The following is a 21,429-nucleotide window of genomic DNA, read 5'->3' as shown; positions in this document are numbered from 1 at the left end:
GCATATGGGAAAGACCAAGGAAGTGCTCAATCCCTTGGGAATAGTTGTTCATATATTTTTTCTTTGAAGCAACAGAGTGTAAGATAAAAACGACAAACTTTATGAGTTGGCTAACCGTTGCCACCTAGTCATCTGAAGAACTGTTGAAAATTTTGCTCAAAATCAAAATTAGTTTCTAACTACTTTTTGTTAGGGATTGATGCCTACTGAAGAGAAGTGGACTTTTTTTTTTAAGATTTTATTTATTTAAAGAGAGAGGAGAGCACGGAGGGAGGAGCAGAGGGAGAGGGACAAGCAGACTCTTCAACGTGCAGAGTCGGAGCCCACAACCCAAAGATCATGACCAGAGCTGAAACCAAGAGTTGGATGCTCAGCTGACTGAGTCACATAGGTGCCCCGAGAAGTGGACTCTTTTTTTTTTTAAGATTTTATTTATTTATTTGACAGAGACACAGTGAGAGAGGGAACACAAGCAGGGGGAGAGGGAGAGGGAGAAGCAGGCTTCCCGCTGAGCAGAGAGCCCAATGTGGGGCTCAATCCCAGGACCCTGGGATCATGACCCGAGCCGAAGGCAGACGCTTAACGACTGAGCCACCCAGGCGCCCCCCGAGAAGTGGACTCTTAAATGAGAGCCTCCTAAGGTACTCTCACTGGAGCAAACGGCCTGAGTCAGCTAAAACTTAAGACACAAATGCACCACTGGCACAGTTTGCTCACCTCTCCTGCAGAACTGCAGCAGTCTAATTGGTACAACTTGTGGGGAAATGGCAACTCAGGAAAAAACCCCAAACTCATAGCGATCCTAGAATATTAGAAGAGCTATTAATGAAGAGGAGGAAGTAATGGTGCCATCTACTGTCTCAGGATCTCAACAGGAACAACAAACATCACCAGGGGGTATATTTTTGTTCAACACAAGAAAAAGGTTCTAACTGGAGCTGTACAGCAAGCAACTAAGCAGTGCATCTTCTGTGATGCTGACTCCACTGTGCCGGATACTGTAGACTAGAGATTGTGTCGTAGTAGGAAGTTGCATTAGATCGATGACACTCAAGAAGGAAAGAAAGGGAAGGCATATTAGAATCTCTGAGAGGCTGATGGAATTTGAAAAAGCACGTAGAATACTATACTTCTGATTTTTCTTATATTTAATTTGAAATGTCAAATGTCATTACAGGATCGTACTTGATTTGTAAACTTAAAGGACTAATATCTAAAGCCCCTTGCAAATCCGGTTCCACCACTAGACATCCCATTCTGGAAGGGTCTGGGAAGTCACAATGCCCTCAGGGCTTCTGTTCTAGCGCCCGGCCTGCCTGTCCTCATGCGCCCTGCTTTACCTATCCATTTCTGTAGAGTCCAGTCTTTCCACCAGGAACGCAGCTGTCTTCCACGATCAATTTCTCTGACAAACTCCATCTTCCTCAATGCCCTGTCCCTTCCTCCAAAACATTAATAGTTTCTGATCCCACGATTTTCTGTGGTCCTCATACCACCCAAACGCCTTCCACCCTCGCTTTAGTCGGTGTGTTTTGGGGGTGCCTGGGGTGGCACAGTTAAGGGAGGGACTCCTGGTTTCAACTCAGGTCTGATGTCAGGGTCATGGGACCGAGCCCCACAGCAGGCTCTGCACTGAGCAGAATCTGCTTGAGATTCTGTCTCTCCTCTGCCCCTACCCCCATCTCCCTCTCTAAAATAAATAAATCCTAAAAAAGCAATCGGTGTACTTTGTACCCCTGTGCTGTTTCCCCACCCGCGGACTTAAGGAAGTGGGACCATGAGGTCCGCCACGCCTCCTCACCCCCGGGACACGCACCACGTGGGCTGGCCACCACCCAGCGGGGGCTCGAGGGGTGGCTGGAACCAGGGAAGGGCCAGCGGGGCCGCTTTCCCAAATCCGGGGCTGTCGCGGTCATTACTGGTATACTGGCTACAGAGGCTGCCAGAGGGGTCAGCACCGAGGGAGGTCAGACCCAGAGAAGTATACGGGGGGGGGGGGGGGGGGGGGAGGGAACCCAAGCACGAGAACCCCGCGGTACGGGGCCCTCATCCGGGTCCTGCCTTTGGCCGACTGCCGTCGGACTCCGCCTCCGGAAGTGCCACTGAGAAGCGCCGGCCTCCAAGCGGTCTAGAGCGACCCCGGAAACCCTCGGGCTGCTCCTAGAGCGAGGGTGCCAGCGACGGGACGGCCGCTTGGCCTGCCCCTCCGCTCGGGTGAGTGCCTGGCAGCCGTTCTGGGGTCGCGGTGGGCGTCGTCGTTAGTTTAGGCTCCCGGGAAGGAGGGGGAGGCGCCCGGTTCCGGCCGACGGCGGTTCCCGTCCCCAGGAGCGCTCCGGGGCCAGGGTTGCGAGGGCCTGTTTCTCCTCAGTCAGGGTTCACCCTGACACCCCGCGGACTGAGGGCCTCGCCGCCGGGGCCCGGTGACCCTGCCCTGGTGCGAGCTGGGTCTCTGTGGCCTGCCTTGCTCTTCGGGGAGCGCGTGTTCGCCTAAAACAGGGAAGTGGGAGGAGGGCAGCGCCGGGCGAGGCCTTCCGAGGGCAGGGCGCCAGGGCCGTTTCTGAGGGTTGTGGAAGCGGGACGGAGCCCTGTGGCGTCCTTGGGTTTGAAGGACACGAGCCAAACCTGTTTGAGGCGCGGCTCTTCCCTGGATCACTGTCAGGGCCGTGGGAAGCGGCCTGCCCACCTCGTCTGCGTTGGTGAAGGGTCTGACCCCGACCCCGAGCCCACCCCACCCCGACCGAGTGGGAATTTTGTCATTAGGCAAGCCCATTTAGGAATTCAGAGTGGGCAGAGTGTTTGCCAAGTAATTCCTCGGGGGCCTGCCTTAAAAGGAAAAAAAAAAAGGTAATCATAACCAGCATGTTTTTCTGGGTACAAACTTGACCCTTGAAAGAAGTCTGTACATTTAAAATATTTAAAAAAAATTTTTTAGGGCGCCTGGGTGGCTCAGTTGGTTAAGCGACTGCCTTCGGCTCAGGTCATGATCCTGGAGTCCCGGGATCCAGTCCCGCATCGGGCTCCCTGCTCAGCGGGGAGTCTGCTTCTCCCTCTGACCCTCCCCCCCTCGTGTGCTCTCTCTCTCTCAAATAAATAAATAAAATCTTAAAAAAAAATAAATGTTATTTCTAAAAAAAAAAAATAAAAATAAAAAATTTTTTAAAGGTTTTATTTATTTGACAGAGAAACAGCGAGAGAGGGAACACAAGCAGGGGGAGTGGGAGAGGGAGAAGCAGGCTTCCTGAGGAGCCAGGGAGCCTGATGTGGGGCTCGATCCCAGGACCCTGGGACCATGACCTGAGCCACCCAGGCGCCCCTCTGCATTTCAAATATTTTAAACTTTCCTCAGAAATCTTTAAGTTGTACTTTCTTGATTTTTGTTTTTCTTGAAATACCACAAATTCTGAATTTGTGGAGTTTAAAGTTGCACACTTGGACCATATGATTTGGTTCTTAAATATTTGAAACTGAATAATTTCCATTTTTCTTTCTGTTGTTTTATTTAGGTGGTTGGTTATTATTAACTGTTTTTATCGAGTACCTGCCGTGTGTAAGATACTTTGCTAAGTCCTGAGGATGTAAAATAATGGGATGGCTTAACTTAGTGCAATAAATTCTCGCAATCTCACTGGGCAGTGATGGTCCTTGTCCTCCATAACAGGGATGGAGGAAATATCCGCCCAGGAAGCAGCAGGATCGCCAGTTGTCCAGTTTCAGTCTTTGGAGAGCCTGTCTGAGGGTCTGTCCCCAGAGCCTCCGTTCGTGCAGGACACCGACATGGAACAGGAGCTCAACGGGGGTAAGGCCTAGAGAGCACTTAAATCCAAGAGAATGGGGATGCAGTGGGGCTCCCGGGCCTGGTATGAGAGAGGCCGGGAACTTCAATAAGAAGATGGCCCCTAGGGGAGGTCTGGAAGGGAGGGTCAGATGTGACTCAGTTCAGTCCTGGTCTTGGGCTCTTCTATTAAGGACAGCCCATCTTTTCTTAATAGGCAGAGTGGTGGTCATTCACTCTGCTTTGGCTTTTTTTCGTTCATACAACCTTCACTTTATCCTGGTTTCACATCCAGAGCAATTTCTAAGATACGCTGCTTTTGCTGCATCTCAAAATCCTTGCCTCGCTTTTACTTCCTCTTAGATTTAGAGCCCTTCTCTCCCCCTGTTCCCTTTACTTAGTTTCTTCCCTCCTTGATGACTTTGCGAGCTTTGCCACCTGCCATTCTGTTGCAGCTGCAGTGTTTGTGACTAATCTAATTTTGGCCAAAAAAGCAACCATTTAATTCCTTGGTCGAGCACAACGCCTGTACGAGTGTATACATATCACATGTTGACTCAACAGTAACATCTTTATGTATCGTATAGATAGGTTGACATGTCTTGTACTTTTTTTGTTTTGTAAGAACCTTGTTTTAAATTGCTGTGGCCAACTGCAGTGCCCGAAATAACTTATGTGTCAGCAACACCAGTTGAGTGCCGTCGTGTGTAGAGTGCTGTGGGGTGTTGTGGGAGTGTGGAAAAGGTTGTGAGGAAACAGATGACCATTCCTTATTCTTGGGAGCCTTACACAGTGGTTGCAGAGACAGTGCCTTTTCACATGAAGGCTTACTGAAATTTACAGAACAGTGTCCGGGAAAGCTTCAGAAGTCAACTAAATAGTCATTGCCCTGGACAAGTCACTGCAAGTCTTTATGCTTTGCTTTGCCCATCTGCAAAACAGGTATAGTGCTTACTCTCCTGTTAGAGGAATGTCCTGTCATGAGAATAAAGTCAAATCGAGATTTTATAAGAAAATCCTGAATCATGGGTCTAAACATGGGTAAGGAGGGCATGCTGATGCTGAGAAGGAGCAGAGTAGATGCACTCAGTACCTGATAAACGTTCATTGGTTTTACTAGAATGTTGATGTGAAGAAGGGTCCCACTGACTCCCTCTTCTGTCAGGGAGCCCTGGGGAAGGGTTGCTCTCACTCTTGGCTCCTCTCTCCTCCCTCAGCTCCACCTGTTCCCCAGGTGCCTGCTCTTCCCCATGAGGGAAGCCCAGGAGACCAGGCAGCTACGCTCCTGACAGCCAGGTACCAGGTGAGCTGAGGAACCCTCTGCTTTTCCTCAGGGACTGTTGCTACTGATCGACTGTGGCCCTTCCCTCATCCCATCCGTAAACCCTGCCTCGAATTTTTTTCAATAGCAGACCCCAGTTTGGGAATTGATCCTCTTCAGAGACCTGGACTTCACAGAAACCACCTTCCCATTTCCCCACCTCCACCAGTAAACACTGTTCCTTCTCTATCCCTGGTGCTGTGATGGGTGTTTGTTAGATGTTAAAGGTTATGGAACTGATTCCCTAGTTTCTAGTCTGTTTTCCCTCCTCCCCAGCTTTGCTACACATTGGACACCCTCGACACCCTCTCTGTGTCTTCTCCTTTTTTCTGGCTACGATGCTATAGTGGCCTCATTCCCCAGAGCAGCCAGGCTGTGTTATTTCAGGAGTTTGTGACATTCGAGGATGTGGCTGTGCACCTTACTCGAGAGGAATGGGGATGCCTGGACCCTGTTCAGAGGGATCTCTACAGAGAAGTGATGTTAGAGAATTATGGGAACGTGGTCTCACTGGGTAAGGACTTTCTTATTATTCAGTTTACCTGTTAGGATTTCTTTACTTCCTTGTTTCTGAGGAGGTGCGAGGTCTCTGAGAAAGTAGAGTTTGGTTCAGATTCCAGGTCTTAGAACCTCTGAATCCTCCATCTTCAAGATCATTTCCTCTGGGAGTGGGTTTTCTTGGGCGGGGGGGTTCAAGAGGAGACATTTTACTCCTTATCTTTAAATAACGATTGCTGCTTTCATGGGGCATCTGTTTCCTGTTAGAAAAGGGAAACTTGCTTGTGCTTTGCCTAAGTTCTCACCTTCTCTATCTTTTCCTTTTTTTATGAGAGGGACTTTAGAGCCTCCCAGTCCACAACCAGACACGTTCCTTCCTGGTAATTCAGTGCCCCCGTATCTAAAAGTTTTCCATTTTCCTTGGAAGAGGAAATCTTTTTTTTAAAGATAGGCTAAAATCCTTGTTGAATGATCCCTCACCTCTTAACATTCCTAAATTCATCTCCAAGAGGCAGAGTTTGAGAGACTTCATTTAAAGACATGACTCACTGCAAGTCTATTTCAGTGAGTCATCCAGATGGTAGTCCTAAGTAACCTCACCCGGAGCAGAAGAAGTTTCAGCTTTAAACCGAGTCTCTCCTTTGTTGTTTGGATGGTTTGGATTAGGCACCCGGTAGTGCTCTAGAGCAGCATCAGTGGGGCTGTTGGCAGCCCCCTTGATGTGAGCATTGCTCCTTTTCCTCTTTTTTTGCCAGTCTCTGCTTCTGCTTTTTTTTTTTTTTTTAATCTTTTGTATGTATGTATTTAATCACACTTTTTCTTTTCTCTCTCTCTCTCTTTTTTTTTTTTTTTTTGGCTTTGCCTATGCTGGTGGCATCCAGGGTGTTCCTTTGTCTCCTTGATTATGCTCAGGACTAAAGAAGGCTTTTTACCTGTGGGGAGGCAGCCTGCCCACTGGGAAGGTTTTTAGTGTGTTTCCCATTCCTGGCTCTTTGATCTTTGTAGGCATACTTCTCCGCCTTCCTACCACCCGGATTCATAGTGTGAATTCCTGCCCGGCCCTGAGTCATACCCAGGCAAGTGCTTTCTCTGGAGAAACACTTGCAGTTCTTTCAGCAGGAATCTCCAAGAGATGGCCCAAGTATCGGCTTCCCATCGATATTGCTCGTCCCCGCTCGGAAACTCCTTTTCCACGATTGTAAGATATTACACTTGATTGATGCTCTCAGGATGCCACCACTATGTAAAATTGCAGCTCCTCAGATGACCTTTGTTAAATTTCGGAAGGGCCAAGGAGGTCCTCCATTGCAGCCAGATGAATTTTGAACTTGAGTTCTGAGTTCATTCATAAGCCACGGTTGGTGGTCATCTACTTGTGTTCTGAGAAACCACAAAGTTCAACTGCAGCTCCTCAGTTATGATCTTTTCATGTTATTTTAGAATGTGGAACATATGCTGTGCACCTCTCTTTTCTGTAGTGAATATGACCAGCCCCTTCTGTTGTCTGACTTTTCAGTGACCCCTAGGCTTTCCTCATGTTTAACACTCTTGTCTTCTCCTTTAAGTCCCCATGGCCCCCTCCAGGGCCCTGACTTTGTCCCCTTTATTCTTTGTGGTGCTATACAGTTTGATGCATTTAAATGACCTTTTCTAATCAAGTGTTCCTTAGCTCTGTCCTTGATGGATGGGAAATGGGAGGGCAAAAGAGTTTAATTTCTTTATTTCAGGGTATCAAATTGAATGTATATTTAACAACTTTGTAAACTGTAAAGTGATGTAATTGTAAACTGTTAATTTTATCTAATAATTACATAATTTCCAACAGTTAACCTGTCTACTTTTTGGAGTAAACAAACTTCTTAGCACTTTAGTCAGCCTAGTAGCACAGCGTGCTATTAGACTGAATTTTATCCCATTTCCTGTGTCACCTCTGCACAAGTACAGGACACGCATGCACACGCACGCATACTGGCTACAGACGCACACAACAGACTCTCCTGTTCACCTTGCTTTTGTGACCAAGTCAGCAGCATCTTTTTAGTTAATTATTTTTTACAGTTCTCAGGAAATCATTTTCATATTTGTGGGCTCAGCAGACTCCACCTGAAATGTAAGTTTATACACTTAATTAGCTTAATGTTTGGTGTTGTAAAATACGGACTTAGCAGCCCCACTGTCAAGTTCACATCTTTTCCCCACGGCAGTAGCTCAGTTGTCACAGACATCAAAACTTTCTTCCTTTGGGTAAGTGCTTTTACTATATAGTAGTAAACATACAGAGTATGAATGGCTGAATAAAAGAATAAAAAAGTAAGTAAAAAGTCATATTTTTCATTACCAATCTAATTCTAAAAAAGAATTTCATTACCAAATTAACTTGCTGTTCTGTTGACAGCGAGTGAATTACTGGCTTGAGGGTCATACCCAAAGGGAAGTTACTTGTGACTTAGTGCCGGAGGTTAAGACCAGGAAAGTGGTCTGGATTGCATTTCCCACAGGGTCAGTGTGGCAGGTGCCTTATTAGATGACATCATTAGAAACATGCCTATCAGAATTCTGGTTGTTAAGTTGATAAATCAGGAAATGTTTGGCACATACCCTTTGCTTTTTGAAGTTGATGTCATGAGGACAAAAATGATTTTGTATAGAATGTCTTACTGCCATGGCTATTTACTATTTATTGAGGAGCCAGTGTGTTAGGAGGTACTATACATATCTCATTTAATACTTGCCATAACCCTGTGAGCAAATGTTATTCTATTTTATACCTGAGGAAACTGAGGCTCAAAAGTTAAGTGATCCACTCAGGGTCAGAACTAGGCATAGGACTCAGATCTGAACCTGAAGCGCATGTTCTTTTTCATTATTTTGCCCCTTAGGACAAGTAGTCCAACCACATATGGTGTTTTTAGCTTTTGTTTTTGTTTTTTAAAGATTTATCCATCTATTTCTTTAGAGAGAGAGAGTGGTGGGGAGGAGCAGAGGGAGAGACAGTCCCAAGCGGCCTCCGTGCTGAGCGCAGAGCCTGATACGGGGCTTGATCTCACGACCCTGAGATCACATTCTGAGACAAAAGTGAGTCAGATGCTCAACCAACTGTGCCACCCAGGGACCTCACATGTGGTTTTTTTATATTCTTAACGGCTTTATACTCTGATGACAATTAGAAAAAGCCATGAAAAATTGGACAGATGGGCATTAGGTTGTACAGTTGGGGAGCAGAAAGAACAGGCATTCAAGAAGAAATAAAATTGTGTAGGAATACAGTCCATTAAAATAGGTATCTAGGGGCGCCTGGGTGGCTCAGTCGGTTAAACAGCTGCTTTTGGCTCAGGTCATGATCCCAGGGTCATAGGATCGAGTCCTTTGTCATGCTCCCTGCTCAACAGGAAGCCTGCTTGTCTCTCTGCCCCTCCCTCCTGCTCTGCTCTCTCTCACTGTCTCTCTCAAATAAATAAATAAAATAAAAAAAAATAGGTATCTACATAAGAACAATATTACTAAGGAGAGATTTCTTTCGTCTATTAAGGACCAAGAAGAAGGGCATAAAGCTTCCAGGTGGCTAAAATCTCAGCATAACTGGTGTAGGCGAAAAAACAAATAATGAGGTGAATTTTAAATGTTATTTTTAAAGACCAGATTAAGTTAAAAATAAAGCTAATTGGAGAACTGTCAAGGTTTAAATTTAAAAAAATTAAAAGGTTTTGGGGCGCCTGGGTGGCTCAGTCATTAAGTGTCTGCCTTTGGCTCAGGTCATGATCCCAGGGTCCTGGGATCGAGCCCTGCATCGGGCTCCCTGCTCAGTGGGAAGCCTGCTTCTCCCTCTCCCCCTCCCCCTGCTTGTGTTCCTGCTCTCGCTGTCTCTGTCTCTGTCAAATAAATAAATAAAATCTTTAAAAGAAAAATAAAAAAATTAAAAGGTTTCAATAAAAGATTAAATAATTTTGGATAGGAAAAATTAATTGCAAATGCATATTTTGAAAGCATAGAGTTCTGACTTTAAAATTTAGGAAAAAGGCATTCAGGCCAATGGCAAGAAAACCTGCCTTAATGCTTCCTGTGACCCTTAGAATGTTAGACTAGAAAGAATATAAACTGTGGAATCAGACTTGGGTTCATCTTATCAACTGTCTACATTGAGTAGATTATTTAAACTGATACCTATTTTCTTCAACTATAAAACATGAAAAATAATTGTCTGCCTTTCTGGGTTTATGCCAAGGATTAAATTAGATTAAATTATGTTGTGTGTGTAAGTACCTGGCTCATGGTAGTTACTTAAATGCTTTTTTGGAAAGGACTGCATGTGATAAGAGCTATAGATCAGATTTTAAAAAAAAAAATTTTTTTTTTTTAATTTTTTAAGTGGGCTCCACACAGGGATTGACCTCACAACCTGAGATCAAGACCTGAGCTGAGATCAAGAGTCGGATGCTAAACCAACTGAGCCACCCAGGTGCCCCAGACCAGATTTTTTAATATAAACAAATTTCAGGAGTATGTTTAAATTATTTCTTTATAATGGAATTTCCTCCGATTGAATATTGCTTATACTTTTGTAAAAGAGTTTGGATTTTTATTTTAAAGAGACTTTCATTTCTTTGACACTAAGTGATCTTTTAGTTTGCTTTTAATTAGAATATCCATGACTCCAAATATGTTGGATCCTGGCTCTCCATGTATTACTCTATAATCACTATTTCTCTGTTCTTTTTTTTTTTTTGAGAGAGAACAGGAGTGGAGTTGGGGGGCGGGTGCAGAGGGAGAAGCAGACTCCCCACTGAGCAGGGAGTCCGAGGTGGGGCTCAATCTCAGGACTCCAGGATCATGACCTGAACCGAAGGCAGACAGACGCTTAACCAACTGAGCCACCCAGGCGCCCCTCTCTGTTCTTTTTTATTTATTTTCACCTTTTACTCCATTGTCGGTGTGTTGATCTCCTGTTGTCTTTCTGTACATATGTTGGAGGAAGGGACAGATTTCATTCACAGTCATTATTTTTTACTAGCAGATTATGTGAAAGCCAGGTTCTGAAAGACTTCGCTTATGATGAATTATGATGAGTATTCAATTAGTGAAAATTTGTAAAGTCCTTGGTGTGGTACTTTGCACCTACCAAATGTGCAGTAAACCTTAGCTTAATATTTTAATGATACTGATGATACAGATAACTTTTAAGTCTATATTTTGAACCCTGTTGTTTCATCAAAACTAGTCTTTTTTTTTTTTTAAGATTTATTTATTTGTCAAAGAAAGAGAGCACAAGCAGGGGGAACGGTGGGCAGAGGGAGAAGCAGGCTCCCCGCTGAGCAAGGAGCCTGATGTGGGACTCGATCCCAGGACCCCGGGATCATGACCTGAGCCGAAGGCAGACGCTTAACCGACTGAGCCACCCAGGTGCCCCCAGAACTGTAGTATTTTATCTCTAACTGCCTACTAAACATTTTCTCTTATTCCTGACTGCATTAACTTAAACACAATCTACAGTCAAACCCTTCTTTCCACATGGAGACAGTCTTTTTTGTTGTGTATAGGTGATGTGGGTATAGATATAGAATAAATAAGCAAAATTTGTCTGATCACTTCAGTTATCAAATACTTAGAAACACTTTGATATCTGAGCTAAAAGTTAACAAATTCTGTTACCAGAATTCTGAGGATATTTGCTGCTTCATGCCATGCTTTTTTTTTTTTTTAAACTTGAAAACTATTTCATTTGACATGGAGGACCTCAACTAAATAAGCGTCCAAAGGGGAGAATAGACTATTAATGCCCAGCAGGAATTCAGAAGCACAGTAAATGCCTTTCTTTTATCTGTTCTGTATCTGCCTGTTCATAGGCTCTCACATGGAATCCTAAGAGGATGGCTGTTGGTTTGTCGTATTTTACAGGCCCAGTGCCCTCTTATAAACTGGTTATCTGTTATATGTTGACGCTAGGACACAAAATTGGCACTCGTTAAGTAGCTCTTAAGTAAATAAGTCAAAAAAATTAAAAGATATAAGATACATGGTCCCTGCTAGTAAGAGTTTATAAATGAAGTAGGGATGATAATTCCTGAAGCCAGTTAAATAAAAATCTATAAACTCCATTATATAGTGACGTGTCAGCGTAAGAGGAACAAATAATAAATTATGTAGACAGTAAGTGGAGAAAAAGGCTTTTGGAGTTGACGGGCTTGAGCTAGCCCATGGATGTGTGCTACTAGAAGATTTCTGGTCTGAAGACGTATAAAAACTTCCCCTTTGATACTATAATAGTTCTGCCCCCCTCAGGATCAGACTGCTTCTTGCTTTTGCTTTAAAAGAGATTAGATCGTAGCAGTCCATTATGTAAGCCAAGAAAGACCATTTTTTATGTGAAGGTGCACTTTCATTGCACTTGTCTCTCTGTATCGTATTATAGTTAGTTGTTTATATCTGTCTCTACGTAGTTTCCACATGGGAGGCGACCCGGTAGATGTTTGTTGAATAAACAAGAGTGTAACTCCTAATGGGTAAGAATGTGTTATGTTATTTTTTGTTTCCTCATATGCACTGAAGCGAATTGAGATTGAAGTTTCTTGAGATTGGTTCTTGGAATATCAATCCTCACTGATTCTGTTGCTGCAGTTTAGCTCACCACACAACAGGTGCTTGACTATTCACCTTCCTCCAGTCCAGCAAAGTTATATTTTGATGACTTCCCTTTTGACCTGGTCTAATACTTGTAGACCAGGTCTAATACAAAGATTGATCTATAGGCAACAGCTGAAGAGTGAAAATGATCACTTCTGTGAAGACAGGTACACACTCAAGCACCAGTTCCCTTGTCTGAGTAATGTTTAAATGAATACTTCTCCCAAAGTCATCAACTTGCCCCGTAACACACCTCTTCCTGGAGCACAGGTAGGAGCTCTCTGTAGAGGATCTTTGCCCTTCTCACTCTCCAGCCCTTCCCTAATGTCTTCTAAGAATTTACTTTCTCTCTCCATTAACTGTTAGTTAAGAGAAGAAGAAGTGTCTTTGTGTAGTGTCTGGGGATAAATCGCCACATCCCATTTCCTTCTCTGTGAGCAGGATTTCCAATTTCCAAGCCTGATGGGATCTCCCAGCGGGAACAAGATCTACAGGTCTTTGATCTGGAAACTAAGAATAGAGAAGTCTTAAGAGATGACTGCTCAGGTGAGTAAGGTAGAATCAATCAGATGGAATTAGGAAGTAAGAGTCAAGTTGTTGAGCCACATTGTAGCTGCTTTGGCAGTCAGAATGAAGAGAGCTTGGTCTGTATACTAGATGGCGAGCTCCTTCCTTTTCCCTTCGGTTTTGATGAATTCTTTGCATTTACTTTATCCCCCATCCACAAGTTGTACTGGGTCCCTGTTCAAGTTGCTTATCTATAATTCTTTTGAACTACTTCCCTATTACCTGCTTTGAAACACCGTAATTGGTTATCTTCTTTGCCAAAAATGTCCTCTGTTTCTACCACACCCTGAACCATTTGTATATTACCTCACTGCTCCTATTCATGTCCTTGCATCTGCTGTTGAGATTTTATGCCTGTGCTTCAGAGTAAATAAACTCTCATATTAGTAGATTGTAGATTATTTAGTTTTCTCCTCTCTGAGGTTTTTTTTTTTTCCCCCCTAAGCACAGGGTACAGATTACATTTGCATTTTCTATTTATATGTTGAATCAGATGGAGAGACCAGAGAAGAGAACAAGCTGTTGATTCCTAAGCAGGAAATTTTGGAAGAAGTACATTCATACAAAGTGAGAGTAGGAAGACTCAAAAAGGATATTGCCCAAGTTCCTGGGACTAGAGAAGTGTCTAAACCTGAGGACAGATTAGAAAGGCTTCAGGAAATCCTAAGGAAATTTCTCTTCCTGGAGAGAGAATTTAGGCAGATAACAATCAGCAAGAAAGCCTTCACCAGTGACAATGAATGTAATGAACCTGAAAAAAGCTTCAATCTGGACTCTACCCTTGATACAGAACAGAGAGTTCTTAGAATACAGAATATTGATGATACTGATAAGTATGACATGGGTGTGAACCAGAATTCAGCTGCTGGTAAACAAGAACAAATAAATCTCATACAGGATGTTCAGAGTAGTGAATATAAGGAAAGCTTAATGGATCTCTCCCACCTTAGTAAATGTGACAGCATTCCTGCCACAGAGAAATCCTATAAATGTGATGCATGTGAGAAAGTCTTCCATCAGAGCTCTGCCCTTTCTAGACATCAGAGAATTCATACTAGAGAGAAACCCTACAAATGTAAAGAATGTGAAAAATCTTTCAGTCAGAGTTCAAGTCTTAGTCGACATAAAAGAATACACACTAGAGAAAAACCCTATAAATGTGAAGCATCTGATAAATCCTGTGAAGCATCTGATAAATCCTGTAGTCAGAGCTCAGACATAACTCCACATAAGAGGATTCACACTAGAGCAAAGTCTTATAAATGTAGTAATTGTGAAAGAGTTTTCAGTCGTAGTGTACATCTTACTCAACATCAGAAGATTCACAGAGAGATGCCCTGTAAGTGTACAGTATGTGGCAGTGACTTCCATCATACCTCATACCTTGCCGAACATCAGAAAGTCCACTGTGAAGAGAAAGCCTATGAATACAATGATTGTGGGTTGACCTTTATGAAACATCAAGGAATTCATCTCAGAGAAAAGCCCTATACGTGTAATGAATGTGGAAAAGACTTCAGATTGAATTCCCATCTTATTCAGCATCAAAGAATTCACACAGGAGAGAAACCACATGAATGTAATGAGTGTGGAAAAGCTTTCGGTCAAACTTCATGCCTTATTCAGCATCACAAAATTCATGGGAAAGAGAAGTCTTATGAGTGTAATGATTATGAGGAAAGTTTCAATCATAGCTCAGATCTTGTTCTTCAGCAAGAAGTCCTCACCAGAGAAAAAGCCTTTGATTGTGATGCATGGGAAAAGAACCTCAGTCAGAGAGCACACCTTGTTCAACATCAAAGAATTCATACCAAAGAGAAACCTTATGAATGTGACGAACGTGGGGAGACATTTAGTCAAAGTCAGGCTTCATTCAACATCTGAGAGTTCACACCAGGGAGAAATTATATATGTACTGAAGGTGGTGAAGCCTTCAGTCAATAGCTCAACCTTATTCAGCATCAGAGAATCCACACCAGAGAGAAACCCTCTGAATGTGATGAATGTAGGAAAACTGTTTTGTCAGTGTTAAACTTCGATATCTGCAAACCCATACCAATGAGAAAATCTATGAATATATTGAATGTGGTAAATGCTTCATGCTATTTTCATACCTTAGTCACCATTGGAGAATTCTTACTGGAATAAAATTCCATCACTGTAATAAATGTGAAATAGCCTTCAGTCAAAGAAACTACCTTGTTCAGCATCAAATTCATTCCATGCAGAAAGCCTATGAATGTAATAAGCATGTATGTGCATGGGAGGATTCAGTCATATTCTACCCCTTATTCAACGTCAAAGAATCTGTGCCCAGGAGAAGCCATTCAAGTGTAGCAAAGGTGACAGATCTTTCAGTGGGAGTTCAAGTCTTTTTTCATCATTAGAATCTCCACACCAGACCAGAATCTGATATAATGCAAATGGAAAAAATGTACCTCCACATTTCAGGCTTTACTCAACATCAAAATACTGGAGAGAAAATTTTATATAAAATTGTTAATATATAGCCCTGATTTTTTCATTGCAGAAGAAGATAGTCTGAGGAGTGACTTGGTGAATGCAATGCTGTTTCCTCATGGCATTCTTTTATTTAATAGGTGGTGTAGGTAGGTATATAAACTTTATTTATGGAACTCATTTATGGCCTATGAACATTTTTATTTTTCCTGAAATTTGGTTCCTGTTATAGCTTCTCTAAGATATTGTTAACACACCCATGTAAAAACATAACTTCTGGAAAGCAGCTCATTTAGATTTTTCTGCTGTTCTCAGCCCAAGTTCTCTCCAAAACAGACTCTTAGGTCTGCTGTTTTCTGAGCATTCTACTTTCCTGTTGTTTTCCAGCCACAACACTTGGATTCCTGTTAATTTCTCCATTTTCTTAGTATCTTCAAATGATGGTTTTCTAGTTTTAAGCTTCTCACCAGCAGGTTTGCCGTCCCTACTTGATGTTGGTGTTCTGGTGTCTTCTTTCCTAAAGTGAAGCATCTACCTTTAAAAAGAATTGGATTTCCACATTCTGTCCATCCATGAGTTTGAAGGATTCCATCTCTACTGTGTTTGCGTCAGGCAGCTAAACATTTTCAAATGACACCCCACCCAATAGCTGTCTTGTCTGCATCCACAGCCCTCCAAAAGAGATAAGGACATCAGGGAGCCAACAAGACTCCTGATGGTCTAGCTACATTCATTCAGCGCCTGTTCTGCATGTCAAAGTTTAGAATTACTTTATATACTTCTGTTGAAGGACAGCAAAATGCTCAGGTCTGCTTTTGATAGGGCAAAATATAAAGAACATACACAGAAAAGTCAGAACTTCATAAGGGAATGCAGCTTTTCAAAAAAGAAAACAAAAGCTGTTCTTCTGTAATCTCTCTGGAGAGAGTATTTCAAGAGAGTGGCAGGTCTTCCTGGTAAAATTTTAACTGCTACGATTGCTTCTTTATCTGTTTGGATTTTTACCCCCCTCTCCCGTCAATCCAGGACAGTATTTGAAGTGTGGGGGCTTTGTGTATAATTGTTTGTTCATCATCGCATTTTCTGTATTTTACGAGTCTACAGGCCATATAAAAGAATTTGGTTTTTTGATTGATAAAAGTGATCACAGATGTCAGGATGTCACTGTCAACACCTAGCCAAGAATTCATGATTCTTTAGATGTTGTCAAAGCATTTTATTATATTTTTCCATCTTAAGTTTCATAACACTTTGTGAATAAGACAGGTGTTACTTAAAATTCTTATTGTCATTCCAGCAAGTGAGGCCTTCATAGTTCAGATGTTATAATATTCACTAGGGATTCTCAACAAATATATAACAATTTACTGCTTATTCTGTAATCCTCTTATGGCTAAGCTCTAAGATAGTTCTACCACCGTATTTTGCCTTTTAGTCATCAGCAAGCATAGGATCTTATCAGGGCAAAGTAGAGATCTAAATGCATTGATTTAAATGTAAAAGCAAATGAAAAATGCATGTTTTTTTTTTTTTTCCCCATGTGTATGCCCTTATGTACAGAGACCAATGGTCACTTCTGGTGATTATGAAACAGATTAATCCCTAAATAGCAGAATATGTAAAAATCACATGTATGCATTTGGTTTTAGGAATGTGCTTTTGTACTTCCACTTGAATAAAGGTGTGTTTGATACTCAGAATCTGTTTCAAAAAATATGTAAAGGCCTCAGCCAGAAGCATTTGGAAATCTTGGAATCACCTTCCTGGCTGCGACTCCCGTTTCTTCCAGAAACCTGCTTCACAACAGGAGTGGATCACTCTCCTTCACACTGATACAAAACTTGCTCTTCCACAGACTTCGGGAACAAAGTCTGAATGTTTAAGGTTTTAAGGATTATTCAATTGGGATGTTGTTGGCACATAAATAGTTTGAGGTTTCAGTAGAACTAGGCAGAATGTGTGTGTGTGTTTTTTTAAAATAAGTAAAACACATTTTAAAAAATGAGAAACCAAAATAATCCTGGAGGACAATTAACTTGTCTCTTTAAACTTGCAATATTTAATCAGTCCAATATAATGTGAGTTTGTGTTTTTAGTGTTTTAATCTTGAAGATTAAAGGGAGGGAAGAGAAGAAATGTAATAGTTGAGGTACACCAAATTTAGTCTGTCTTCTATCCACCTACCTACATGCATATGTATGTTCATATTCAAACTTAATCCTCACACCTCTGCAAGGGAACTAGCTCCGTTTTACAGAGGAACTGAGGTGTAGAGAGGTTGAAGAATCTGTTAGGGTCACTCAGCAAGTTAATGACTCAAGTCAGGCCTGACTCCCAGGCTTTCCATCATCATGATGTTGATATTAGACACATCCCAGAACCCAGAGAAGTTTTCTTTAATAGCTCTTCATTCCCTGTTATATCCTCAGTGGTTGACTATTACCAGTTTGCAATTAATCTGAATGCTCCCAGAGCTGTCTGGGATACTAGAGAGAAAATATCCCAGTATCTTTTGGGAGCTAGTCAGAGATCCTGCTCCCTGAAACAGGCTTAGATGATTTTGACAATGACATGCCACAGGTCAGAGCTCCCAAATTCTTACCTCCTGTTAGCTGTCCCAGCTCCCATTACTAGGTTTACATTTCCACTTCTCAATGTCCAGAATGTGCTCTTTTTTCCCTGCTAACTGGAACTTGCTGATTGATGGACATGTATTAGATTTCCCATCACTTCTGACTAAATTACAGCAATGGAGCAAGGTGGGTAATGGGAAAATCAAGTTTGATTTGTAGGTTTTTGACTTGAGCAAAAGCGTGGATAGACATAGACTGGAGAGATGGGGACCACTGGAAGAGGAGCAGGGAGAGTATTTCAGGCAAAAGAACATATCAGAAGGCCTTCAGATGAAAGAGTTTGGCATCTTCAAGGTAATAAGCTCTCTAGAGGAATGCCTCACCCTAGGAAGTAGTATGTGGGCAACTGAGGAAGTTTAAGAATGAAGTTGAAAGGAGGCCCCTCGGGTGTCATAATGGCAAAGCCCAATGGAATCCCCACCTCTGAAAATGTGACCTCATCTATCTTTTCATTCATTCAGTAGTACAGTTGCCAGATGCAATGATGTTCAGTGCCAGCCCATGGGCACAGTTAACATAAATCAGACCATCTATTAAGTGATGAAGACTAAAACAGAGTAGTTGTCACAGCAGTGACTGGAATTGGACATTTCTGTGTTTGAACTTCGCTATTTACTGGCTGTGTGACTTTGGGCATGTTAGCCTCTAGTTTCCTTGTCTATACGATGGTTAATAATAGCATGAAAATTAAATGAGGTAATGTAAAAGGTACTGGCTATATCTTTTTTTTTTTAAAGATTTTATTTATTTATTTGACAGAGATACAGAGAGAGATACAGCGAGAGAGGGAACACAAGCAGGGGGAGTGGGAGAGGGAGAAGCAGGCTTCCCGCGGAGCAGGGAGCCCGATGCGGGGCTCGATCCCAGGACCCTGGGATCATGACCTGAGCCGAAGGCAGACGCTTAACGACTGAGCCACCCAGGCGCACCGGTACTGGTTATATCTTAAGTGCCAAAAAGTTACGAACATAAACACCAATATAAAAACCAGTGAGAATGTAAGTGTTTAGCATAAAATCAAAAAAAGAGGGAATTAAGGAGCAAGCATTTAGCAGTGCAGGACTAGCATTGTCCAGGGAGGGATACTCTGGTTTTGGAGAACTTAAATACGAATTGAGAGGTCATCAGGAATCCTAGACTGTGGTAGGAACTGCCTCCCCGTAGGCACTCCTTACTGGAGTCAGCAAGCCTTGACATCGGTCTCTTCTTGCTAACATTTGTATCCACTGGCATCACATCTGACACTCCCTTCAAAATATGGGCACATGAGTGAACCAGTGTTTACTCTGAAACTGCAAGGGTAGTTTCAAACAGCGTACTGTACAAGTCAATGAGAAAATAAATACTGGAATTTTTCATTTTGCTGATGCATCCCATTCACACTCTTCACTTTTTTTTTTTTTTTTTAAGATTTTGTTTATTTGACAGACAGCGAGAGAGGGAACAGAAGCAGAGGGGTTGGGAGAGAGAGAAGCAGGCTTCCCGCCCAGCAGGGAGCCCCCGATGCGGGGGGCGGGGGGGGGGCTTGATCCCAGGACCCCGGGATCATGACCTGAGCCAAAGGCAGACGCTTAACGACTGAGCCACATGGGTGCCCCCACACTCTTCACTTTTAGAAAATAGTTAACCTCATATTTGTATCCCATTCATGTTTATAAATTTACAACTTGGGCGTAATGACAGTATCTGTCTTTTTCTTTCCCACACTTGATCCTATTACCAATCTCCACCTGGTCTAACCTTTGTCCTCCCCCCAGGCGCAGTTTGACTCCAGGCTCTGGTTTGAACTGGCCAGGGTTCTAAAGGCTGCCTTTACTTGCTTACTGAGTCCGCAGTTTTTGGCACCTAAAATTGTGAAAAAGTATGAACTTCATGGGATTGTTGTGAAAATTAATGAGATAATGCCAGTTTACTCCAAAACTGGTAACTGTTTCTGAGTTTAGCAGGAAACCCGCCCATCATGAACAACTCATTTCCCTAACATTTTTCCTGCTTCAACATATCAAAGCTATCTCTGGCAAACTCGTCCAGGCACAGTTTAGTGTTTGACATCTTGACCCTATTTCTAAGGCTTTTCTTTCTCTTTTAGCCCATTGGTACCAATGTTACTCCTGCTTACTTACATACTCAGGCACAATTGGGAGGTAATGGAGTAATGTAGGGGAAACACCAGTCCGGTTGAAGCGACCTAGGGAGAGGACAGGCTGGACTGCGGGCGTAGGGAAGGGATTCGGGCCCAGCAGGGTCATCCCTGCCTTGTGATTTGCAAGGAGGGAGGTGGGAATGGGTGGTAAAACGGCAGGGGTCAAGGGAGGCGGCAAATGAGGTGCATATGGGACAGTGGGGGTGAGAAAGAAGGAAACAACCAATTTAGATCCTAGGTCCACATGAGCGATGAAGGGCAAATAGAGAAATCTAGACCCATCCTCCCTCAATGCCTCCTTGGGTAAGGACAAACGCCAAAGGAGGCGCCATCCCAACGCGGTTCTGGGCGCAGCTCCCCAGAGGCCCCTGCAGAACCCGCGATCGAGAGGAGACCTCCGAGCTGCCTAGACGGGACCCGGAAGTGCGCGCCGGGGAGCCCGAGTTTCCAGTCGTGCCCGGGGACCGAGGGCGCCGCCGCTGCGGAGCGGCTGCGCGAGTGAGTATCGGGGTCCCGGACTGGGGGCTGCGGGTCCGCCCTGCCGCGGGGGGTGGGGCTCGGGCCGAGGGGACGCCGGTGGCGTGGGGTTGGGGCCGCGGGCCTACCCAGCCCCGGGAGAGTGAAGTGGGAGCCTCTCCTGGAAAATCTTCGCTTGCCGTTTCCCCTACATCTGCCCTCTTCCCCCTCCCTTTCCCGCAGTGACTGCCCGTCCGTTGTGCCGCGCTCTGAAGAAATTTTAGAGGAGGTCTTGTCTTTGGAGCAGCACTGGGGATTGGATCCAGCCCATGGAGAAGCTGCCTGAGCAGATAACCCCGGAGTCCCTGTCCCCATCCTCCAAGCAGGAGCCCCGAAAGAGCAAGGGTGAGGAGCTGACCTAGCTGGCTTTCTTTGTCTAAACTTTGTCCTTCCAGCCGCGGCCTCGGATCAGATGGACACGATTAACTTTACACTTAGAATTGTCCTGGTGAAAAACGACCTTTTTTTTTTTTTTTTTTTTTTTAAACCCCAAGGCTCTATTACATGTAAATAAAGCCTGTAACCAACGTTTCCTCTCTTGACTGTGTGGAGCAGACCTGCAGCACAGTACTGTCCTAGCACTAAGTCTTGGAGGATCTTGTCATTCCAGCACCTGCCAACTTGCTTGGCCTTTGGAGAAGCTCAGTAAATGTGTGAATAAATAAATGAACTCAGCCAAGAATGTCCCATATCTCAAGTGCCAGGAAAAGAGCGGGCTCCTCCACTCATCCTACCCAAGCTCTCCTTCATCCTTAGGGAAGATACATTTACCACCCAACATATAAACTCCAAGCGGGTGCCTTGCCTGTGGAGTACAGTAGATAAGCCAGCCACCTGCTGATGGAAAATGAGGTTAAACTATTAGTATCAACATTTTTGTTTCAATCTGCCATCCCACCAT

The 21,429-nt window shown here is 43.5% G+C and overlaps 2 protein-coding genes across 13 annotated transcripts in view; both read left to right on the top strand.

Moving 5' to 3' along the window:
• Positions 1-1,822: 1,822 nt before the first annotated feature.
• Positions 1,823-18,580, top strand: ZNF655 (zinc finger protein 655). Of its 10 annotated transcripts, none has more exons than XR_012376283.1 (7): positions 1,826-2,214; positions 3,659-3,796; positions 4,990-5,075; positions 5,481-5,607; positions 12,651-12,755; positions 13,270-15,385; positions 16,960-18,580. XR_012376283.1 is itself a non-coding variant. In XM_073886329.1 (7 exons), the coding sequence occupies exons 2-7, from the start codon at positions 3,661-3,663 to the stop codon at positions 17,117-17,119; spliced, it is 693 nt and encodes a 230-aa protein (XP_073742430.1). In that variant the 5' UTR covers positions 1,829-2,214; positions 3,659-3,660; the 3' UTR covers positions 17,120-18,580. The 10 variants fall into 10 exon arrangements, 8 of the variants coding, with proteins under 8 accessions (XP_025719524.1, XP_073742427.1, XP_025719523.1 ...); XR_012376282.1 differs by having other exon boundaries at positions 16,886-18,580; XM_073886329.1 differs by having other exon boundaries at positions 1,829-2,214; positions 15,307-15,385.
• Positions 18,581-19,447: 867 nt separating this feature from the next.
• TMEM225B (transmembrane protein 225B) overlaps positions 19,448-21,429 on the top strand; it is a 32,555-nt gene continuing 30,573 nt past the window's right edge. The window contains exons 1-2 of one of the 3 annotated variants that reach the window (XM_073886337.1): positions 19,448-20,510; positions 20,712-20,873. The gene's annotated coding sequence lies outside the window, so the exon portion shown is untranslated. The remainder of the gene's footprint in view (positions 20,511-20,711; positions 20,874-21,429) is intronic. The other 2 variants (XM_073886335.1, XM_025863744.2) reach the window with 2 other exon arrangements.

Source organism: Callorhinus ursinus, unplaced genomic scaffold, assembly GCF_003265705.2.
Source record: "Callorhinus ursinus isolate GAN/ISIS: 27379988/994484 unplaced genomic scaffold, GSC_fseal_2.0 scaffold70, whole genome shotgun sequence".
NCBI classification, from domain to species: domain Eukaryota; kingdom Metazoa; phylum Chordata; class Mammalia; order Carnivora; family Otariidae; genus Callorhinus; species Callorhinus ursinus.
This window is presented reverse-complemented; position numbering and strand designations above follow the sequence as displayed.